The 9,644-nt window shown below is 46.7% G+C and overlaps 1 protein-coding gene across 3 annotated transcripts in view; it reads right to left on the bottom strand.

Annotated features, from left to right (window-relative positions):
* The window catches only part of usp15 (ubiquitin specific peptidase 15), a 23,239-nt gene extending 23,071 nt beyond the window's left edge, over positions 1 to 168 (bottom strand). Inside the window, exon 1 of one of the 3 annotated variants that reach the window (XR_013786489.1) lies at positions 1 to 90. This exon is cut by the window's left edge and continues 10 nt beyond it. Coding sequence is in view for 2 of the 3 variants with exons in the window: in XM_079453927.1 (XP_079310053.1) it covers positions 1 to 79 (79 nt within the window). In the remaining variant the exon portion in view is untranslated. The other 2 variants (XM_079453927.1, XM_079453926.1) reach the window with 2 other exon arrangements.
* Between the last annotated feature and the right edge of the window lie 9,476 nt (positions 169 to 9,644).

Here is a 9,644-nt window from a genome sequence, read left to right as displayed (position 1 = left end):
CTCTGCGCAGCGGCGTCTTCAGGAGCGTCGCGATCTCTCCTCTTTGCGTCTCCACATCCGCCGCTCCACCTTCCGCCATCTTCACTCGCGCACTGCATGCTGGGAAGCGTTGCGTCAGCACGTACGCTGCCGACGAGTCGACGACGTAACTGTGTGTTCACATCGAGCGCGAATGAGGCGTCAAAAGTGCGCTATTCGCGAGTAGTTGGAAGCTTGAACATTTTGTGTTTACTCGCTTCATTCGCGCTGCAAGCGCGTCTATTATGAAGGTAGAATAGTAGCAAAACTCGAGAGCACGTAGATGTGAATTTGAGACCTTGTACAATAAATATTTGCACTTGTATGCTACAATTTACACTCACAGCTTCGATGTGAGAACCTGTAAATTAAAAATCTGAAGTTGAACGCTGAGATTTGCACTAGCAGACAATAGTCACAAACCTGTATTCTGAATTTGAAGCTGCAGACAAGTAGTCACAAATGTGTAAAATGACAGACACAGCTATACAATGACAGACACAAACATGAAATACATATTTGCATTTCTTCTTACATTCACATTCGCAGTACAACCTCAAATAGGCACTTGCAACTTCTCGAGTCTGTCGCTGCAAGTTCAAATTTCGCGCTTCGACTTTTGCTTCTCTTATTGCGATATATCAGTTGCAAAACTGATTTGTGCACTTACCCCTGATTGCTCTGCAGTAATGTGCCACTGTATAAAACTACTTGTAAGTCGCTTTGGATAAAAGCGTCTGCCAAATGAATAAATGTAAATGTAAATGAATATCGGAATGGCATTCTTATAAGAAACAAAAGTCTGTATTAAAGTGCTTCAAGTACAAAAAATAGCTTTCCTATTAACAATGTTACGTAACCCTCTACAATTAAGAGAACTAATAGATAAAGACAAAAACCTACAGAAAACACACAGTCTAACCCAGAAGATTACTATAAAAAGTGCAACAAGTGTGTACCAGGATGAGAACAGCAATACCTTTTTATTTTAAGAAAATCTATTCTTTTATAAATTTACCAATCAAATCAAATATATTTTTCAAATCTTTACAAAACTGAAAAGGAGAAAACCTTTCTTTCTACTGCAAATATTTTTTTTCTAATGTCGCCTCTTTTATAAATTCACAAAAACAAATATTTGAGCTGGAGTCACAGACTCATTCAAGCCTTTAAACAGTACAATGGTACTTTACTCATTATTTTAAGAGAGGCTGTAAACATAACTACTTCCAGTTCCAATCACGGTAGGGCATACCTCGCAGTTCAAGTGGGTGGAGAAATCTCCATGCCTTCTACAACAGCACAGCCCCGACGAAGAAATCTCTTTTGTTTTCCTTACGTGCTTTTTCTACAGCGGGCCATAATTGTATCCTTCTTTCTCTATTGGCAGGGCACAAGTCCTCTGTGATCCTCAGGTGGTTATTCTTCAGAAAATCTGCATCTTTGGAAGCACGCTATACGGCATCCCTGAAGAATCGTGATGTGAACTGAAATATAATTTCTCTAGGAATGCTGCTCTCAGGTTTTTTAAAACAAAGACGGTGTGCAACGTCCACAATGTCAGGCACTTTATCTTTATGTTGCGGCAGGAGACACTGGCATATTTTGATGATCTCATGACGGACATCTTCAATCGTTTCCTTTAACTCAGTGATTTGTTTTGTGTTAACCCCGACTTCTTTCATTTCATTTATTACACTAGAATTTCTTTCCACAAACTTCTCTAGTGCGTCCGATTTGTCCTGTACCAGCCGAGAAAGGTCTGAGATCTGCGAGAGGATGATCGTTATATCTTTATCCACAATCCTGCGCTGTTTGGGGACTGGCGATTTACAGGGAGTTTCAGGGAGAGATGAAAATTCCTCCTCTGCCAGCATAAATTCTTCTGGCTCTTTGTCCTGTTTTTAGATAATCGTGAAAACTGCTATTAAACAAGTCGCTTGAAGAGACTTTAACAGAAGATTCGGTCGCCTGCAAGCTGCTGCTAGTTTTACTAGCCATATTAGCGTGTACTGACTGTTCAAGCTTTTCAGCCTTTTGACCAGTACTTTTTTAACTTTCTCCTGAGCCACCCAATGAGGTTTTTGATGAATCACTGTAATATCAAGATAAACTTCAATTTCAAAATCAACTTTACAAAGTTAGGAAGGTTAGTTTAAGTGGTTAGGATTGCAGAGCTCATTAAAACGAGTGTAATCAAGGAGCCATCTTGAAAAAACCCAGAGAGACCACATCAGTGCGCTTTGTCTGGGCCACACGGTTGCGACTGAGGAAACGCAGCGAGAAAAGGGGGAAGAGAGACAGCGTCCTTGACAGACTCAGACGCCGTCCCCTCTGACCTCCTCTCCCAACCATCCCAACGTTCAGTGACTGGACAAAAAACTCTGTGAACTGCGGGCACACATCTCAAACCAACGAGAAACAAGGGACTGCTGCATTATTTGCCTCACAGAAACCTGGATGTCTGCAATGGTTCCAGACTCACCATCAAGCTTAAGGATGTTCTCTGTGTACCACTCATACAGAACGTAGGAGCACAGAGGGAATAGCAGAGGTGTAAGGAATATTTCAGATCACTCTTCCGTTCCTTTTCTGCCTGTTTATAGGCAGAAACTGAAACAAGAAGCACCCGCCCTCAGGACATTTCAATACTGGTCTGACGCTATACTACAAGACTGTTTTGATCATGTGGACTGGGACATGTTCCGGGCAGCGTCTGATGACTCAGCGTACTCTGATACTGTAACGTGTTTCACCAGGATGTGTGTAGAGGACGTAGTACCGTCAAAAACAATCCACATCTACCCCAACCAAAAACCATGGATTAACAGCGAGGTTCGAACAACCTTGTCAGCTCGGACATCTGCCTTTAAAACCGGGAAACATTGACGATCGAAAACAAGCCAGTTACGATCTCAGGAAATCCATCAATGCAGCCAAACCATTGAGAAGACACCTGTGGAGCAGGTAAACAGTATTAAGTTCCTCGGCGTTCACATCACTGAGGATCTCACACGGTCCGCTCACACAGATGCAGTGCTGTAGAAAACACACCAAAGCCTCTTCTTCCTGAGACGGTTGAGGAAGTTTAAAATGAGCCCCAGCATCCTCAGAACATTCTACACCGGCACTGTGGAGAGCATCCTGACCGGCTGCATCACCGCCTGGTTTGGAAACAGCACCGCTGGCATACGCTAAGCTCGGTAAAGGGTTGTGCAAACTGCCCGCCAAATTGTGGGAGGTGAGCTTCCCTCCCTCCAGGACATCTACACCAGGCAGTGTATAATCATCAGTGACCCAGCCACCCGTCCCACAGCCTGTTCTCTCTGCTATCCTGAGGAAGAGATTTCCGCAGCATCCGATCCCGCACTAGCCGACTGAGGGATAGCTTTTTTTCCGTCAGGCTATCGGGCTAATGAACAGTCAGAACAAATACACCCTACAGCATACTCTCACTTTACGGTATGCCACACACTAACACAGCTCAAACTGGACTACACATACACACTGCACTAATACAACAATCTTATCTGCTACCACTGGATACCATCCAATGCACATCCATGACACTCGCGTTTCCAGTTCATGTATAATCTGCTGCACCATCGCATATTATGGTGTGTACATAATGTAGAATGTGTACATATGGTGTTCAATGTGTGTTGATAACTGGAAGTAATAGTACACTGTGTGTACTGACAATGTCATCTGTATAAGTCTGTATGTATGTAAATAGTACTGTCTATATGTAAATTGTTTCTATATTTCTGGAGCACGCTCTCAAGAATTTCACTCACCAAGGCACTTTTGCTGTGGTGATGTGACAATAAAAGTGATTTGATTTTTGATTTGTCAGGTGTACATCATTCAGGTGGATGCTGCATGAAAGTCGCTCAATATGTGTCATGACACTGGGACGAGAAAGGAGACTTGGAGACTCAGATGCAGAGCAAAACAAGAGATCTTTATTTGAAACCAGGCAGGATCCACAATAAGACACGAGCCAGGAGAGGAAAACCGCTTAAGGCCGGCGGAGATTGGTCTCGATCCGTCGGGACTACGGGAGAGCAGTCACACCACTTAGGGAGATCAGTCGAAAACCCAGAACGGGAGAAGTAAGATGCTGAGCAAACGCACGGCGGGGAGAGCCTCCACCCGCCAACCCGTCCAACGAGAGAGGCAGACCACCAGGTGGAGAAGAGACAGCAGCGTGCAGTTTGCACGAGGATCCAGATCGCCAGCGCGGACTAATGGGGCAAAAACAAAACTTGAAAGCAAAGGGCAAACTCAGGGTACGAAGACTACGGGAACTAAGACAGGAAGATATCACTAAACTTTGACAAGGTACTAGACTTGAAGAGTCAGGGACATGAGCTAACACACACAACGATCTGACAAAGAACGAGAGGACAAGAGGGATTAAATAGAGAGGAACCAAACAGCGGGAACAAGCTAAAGGTGAGAGTGATTAAATAATTACTAAGGGGAACGAGTAAAAGGGCATGAGATATTAAACGACTAAGTGGTTAAGTGATGATGTGATGGAAACCCGGTGTGGGGAAAGCCTGGTGGAGACACGGGGGCGGGGCAATGACGTAGACACCAAACACATGCGGAGCTGTCAAACTGACTCCGCACGAGTTTGACACAACAACACAGTACAGTCAGTCAAAACAAATACTAGGATCACAACAAATATGCATAAAGTTGAACAATTCTCAACATTTGTCACTTGACACGCCCACTTCCTGTCGCCAATGGTCACTGTCGCTCGTGTCGCCAACTCTCCATTGAAATGAATGAGATTGCCTCGCTCTGACGAAGCTGGTTTCTGGCGTTGTGAATGGGGTTTTAAAAACATACTCACCTTAAGGAACACCATACTAATAAGGTGTTTGGCCCCCTTTCGCCTTAAGAACTGCCTTAATTCTACGTGGCATTGATTCAACAAGGTGCTGAAAACATTCTTTAGAAATGTTGGCCCAAATTAATGTAATATTATGAATTTTTCCTTGATAACATTACCTAGTTCCCCCAACGGGTATCTTGAAGGATTCAAAGAACGAAGCAAGAGGCTAGTATACAAAACATTAATCTTATTTTATTATTACAAATGGTATAGTTAAAATGTTGCGGCTCGGCAAGCAATACTGGACATAGACACACTTATGGCCAATAGCAACACCTCACAATCACACAGTGTATCAAATACCGCAATCTCAATTAACACAGCATTCCCAATATAACAACCTTGTACACAGTGAAGGATTTTTATGGTGGTTTAAACGTGCCTTTACATTTAATATGCTTATGATTCCATTATTGATTACAAACTATGCATAATATGTTGAAAATATGACCAGTATGTGAACCAAGAATTTAGGGCTGATACTGTGGGCTTTTTCCACAGGAAATTGCTATGTGTGTGTGTTAAGATCAGATTACGCACAGAGCATTTTGGAATGTGTGGGGGTCTCGTGTAAATGTGTTACAGATGGTGATTTGAAAAACAAGGCAGTGAGCTGATTGGCTGAGACAGGACAAAGGAGAGAAAGCGGATTGGACCCCAGCTGAAGAAGAGGCATCCCAAGAAATATTATAAATATGCTGTGAAGTTGTTTTTCGGTGGTCGGTCGGGCCGTTGTAAAGATATCAGTTCTTTTTGTAAGACTGAGTCTAAGGCAGCCCACCCACCCATCGGCTGGTGTACACAGCTGATGTATTTTGTTTTAATCTTCTGATCAATAAACTTCAAGATTTTACTTTGACTGGCCTCTCTCCAATTTTGAACGCGCAGAACATTGATCGAATGTTCAACAACAGCAAGCTCAAACTGAATAGTACACGTGGAACCACTCAAACTCTATGCTAAAGGTAAGCTATGGGTAATTGAGCACAATGTTACGATACCATTTGCCGAACCATTCATAATAAACCACAGAAAAGAAAAGAAAACAAACCAAACAAACAAACAAAATACAATACACCTTGGAGGTACAGTACAATTATCTACAATATAATAGGGGGAAAGCGGCAATTACACCCCGAAGCACTCAGTTTCTGCAATAAATCACAAACATACCATAAGCACACATAGCATAAAACAAACTGCACCAGTTTCCTTCCATTTGTATTATCCTTCCCTGGGTTACAACAATAGTGTTTCACCGAATATAACATCCCCCTTCCAACCTATCACACCGAATAAATGTATAAAAATCTGTTTCTAATCACAGCAATAATGCAACCCCTTTAAGCAGGGAAGAGACAAACAAATGGCACCATACATTCCACATTGATTAAAATCATTACAGCTTGCAACAATGAATCACTACCTTGCATTAGGATCCTAGCACCTAGTTGTGTCGATTTCCGGTGCTCCGCTCGGCTACTTGGCTCCCCATTTAATCCCAGAATAACTGAGAGCCAGGAGAATAGCTTGATTAAAATACGGCCTTGGTTACTTTCTAAATTGCACGTAACAGCTGCTTACCGTTTGTCATGAACTGTGACAGAGAACCCAAGTGCAGGCAGACACGGGGATGAAGGGGTTAAACAGGTTTTAATAAATAATAAACACAAAGCAAACACCCGCGATGGGGGGAAAACACTGACAAACTAAAATCCAACACTGAAAACAAATACTTCCCACATGGGGGGCAAAAACAAACTACTAGAAAAACAAACTACTAGAAATACAAACAAGGAACTTGAACTAAACATACACGATACAGGAACCAGGAACTTGAACTACACACACTAGCAGGGACCATGTACAGGGATTACAAGTATACAGGTACAATCAACCAGCACAAGACAATGGACAAGAGGGTATTATATAGGGAGACTAACAAAGGAGATAACGATGGGCAGGAGTGGGTAATGCGACACAGGAGGAAAGCTATACTAGGAACGAGAGGGGCGGGGCCAAATGACGAGACAGGAGAGAACGCATATTATGTCCTGATTGACAATAATATGTTTCTCTCCACATAAAACACGTGGGTCTGTCATGATTCTGCCCCTAGACCAGAAAATCAAGACAAGAGCAGGCAGAATCATGACACCGTTCCTGCGACAACTAGCTGGACATCTCCCGTGTGAATGAAAAGCTGCAAAACCTTCTGTTGTAAATCACTTCCACCAACTCGACCTTAACACATGCTGCCCGGGCCAACCAAACAATTCATTCACCCTACAGGTGCACATGCTTTTATCTACTTCCTAGCTCCAGACAATTTTGATTGGGGGGGTCAATGGGGGGTCCTGGTCATTTAAAGGGGTGTCTCATGAAAACCAACAGAAAATACAGTGGACACGGGTAATAACTGCATATTAATGCTACTAAACAAATAAAACAACACAGCATACCTAACCTTTCCTTGAACCGCCACCTTAACGTGGTGGAGGGGTTTGAGTACCCGAGTGACCCTAGGAGCTATGTTGTCGGGGGCTATATGCCCCTGGTAGGGTCTCCCAAGGCAAACAGGTCCTAGGCGACGGGTCAGACTAAGAGTGGTTCAAAAACCCTTTATGATGTTCAAAATAACAAGGACCGTGACGTCGCCCGGTATGGCGCAACCGGGGCACCACCCTGGAGCCAGGCCCGGGGTCGGTGCTCGTATGCGAGCGTCTGGTGGCAGGGCCTTTCCCCACGGGGTCCCGCCGGGCTCAGCCCGAAGGAGCGACGTGGGGCCGCCTTCCCGTGGGCTCACCACGTGCGGGAGGGACCATAAGGGGTCGGTGCGTAGTGGATCGGGCGGCAGTCGGAGGAGAGTGCCTCGACAGCCCGATCCCTGGACACGGAAGCTAGCTCTAGGGACGTGGAACGTCACCTCGCTGGCGGGGAAGGAGCCTGAGATGGTGCGTGAGGTTGATAGGTTCCGACTAGAGATAGTCAGGATCACCTCTACGCATGGCTTGGGCTCTAGAACCACACTCCTCGAGAGAGGATGGACACTTCATCACTCTGGAGTTGCCCATGGGGAGAGGCGGCGGGCTGGTGTGGGTCTGCTTATAGCCCCCCAGCTCTCCCGCCATGTGTTGGAGTTTACCCCGGTGAACGAGAGGGTCGTTTCCCTGCGCCTACGGGTCGGGGTTAGGTCTCTCACTGTTGTTTGTGCCTACGGGCCGAACGGCAGTGCAGAGTACCCGACCTTCTTGGAGTCTCTGGGAAGGGTGCTGGAAAGTGCTCCGACTGGGGACTCCGTCGTCCTACTGGGGGACTTCAACGCCCATGTCGGCAACGACAGTGACACCTGGAGGGGCGTGATTGGGAGGAATGGCCCCCCTGATCTGAACCCGAGCGGTGTTCAGTTATTGGACTTCTGTGCTAGCCACAGTTTGTCTATAACGAACACCATGTTCAAGCATAAGGGTGTCCATCAGTACACGTGGCACCAGGACACCCTAGGCCGCAGGTCGATGATCGACTTTGTGGTCGTTTCATCTGACCTGCGACCATATGTTTTGGACACTCGGGTTAAGAGAGGGGCGGAGCTGTCAACTGAACACCACCTGGTGGTGAGTTGGATCCGATGGCAGGAGAGGAAGCTGGACAGACTCGGCAGACCCAAACGTACTGTAAGGGTCTGCTGGGAACGCCTGGCCGAGTCTCCTGTCAGAGAGATCTTTAACTCCCACCTCCGACAGAGCTTCAAACAGATCCCGAGGGAGGCTGGAGACATTGAGTCCGAGTGGACCATGTTCTCCGCCTCCATTGTCGAAGCGGCCACTCGGAGCTGTGGCCGTAAGGTCTCCGGTGCCTGTCGAGGCGGGAATCCCCGAACCCGGTGGTGGACACCGGAAGTAAGGGAAACCGTCAAGCTGAAGAAGGAGTCTTATCGGGCCTGGTTGGCTTGTGGGACTCCTGAGGCAGCTGACAGGTACCGGCAGGCCAAGCGGACTGCTGCCCGGGTGGTTGTGGAGGCAAAAACTCGGGCCTGGGAGGAGTTTGGTGAGGCCATGGAGAAGGACTATCGACTGGCCTCGAAGAGATTCTGGCAAACCGTCCGGCGCCTCAGGAGAGGGAAACAGTGCCCTACCAACGCTGTTTACAGTGGAGGTGGGGGGCTGTTGACCTCAACTGGGGATGTCGTCGGACGGTGGAAGGAGTACTTCGAGGATCTCCTCAATCCCACCGTCACGTCCTCCATTGAGGAAGCAGAGGTTGAGGGCTCAGAGGTGGACTCGTCCATCACCCAAGCCGAAGTCACTGAGGTAGTCAAGAAACTCCTCAGTGGCAAGGCACCGGGGGTGGATGAGATTCGCCCTGAGTACCTCAAGTCTCTGGATGTTGTGGGGCTGTCTTGGCTGACACGCCTCTGCAGCATCGCGTGGCGGTCGGGGACAGTGCCTCTGGGATGGCAGACCGGGGTGGTGGTCCCCCTTTTTAAGAAGGGGGACCGGAGGGTGTGTTCCAACTACAGGGGGATCACACTTCTCAGCCTTCCTGGGAAAGTCTATGCCAGGGTACTGGAGAGAAGAATACGGCCGATAGTAGAACCTCGGATTCAGGAGGAACAGTGTGGTTTTCGTCCAGGCCGTGGAACGCTGGACCAGCTCTACACCCTCTACAGGGTGCTGGAGGGTTCATGGGAGTTTGCTCAACCAATCCACATGTGTTT

The sequence above is a fragment of the Barbatula barbatula genome (genome assembly GCF_947034865.1).
Source record: "Barbatula barbatula genome assembly, chromosome: 4".
Lineage (NCBI taxonomy): Eukaryota > Metazoa > Chordata > Actinopteri > Cypriniformes > Nemacheilidae > Barbatula > Barbatula barbatula.
Note: the sequence above shows the minus strand (reverse complement) of the source record. Positions and strands in the feature narration are given on the sequence as shown.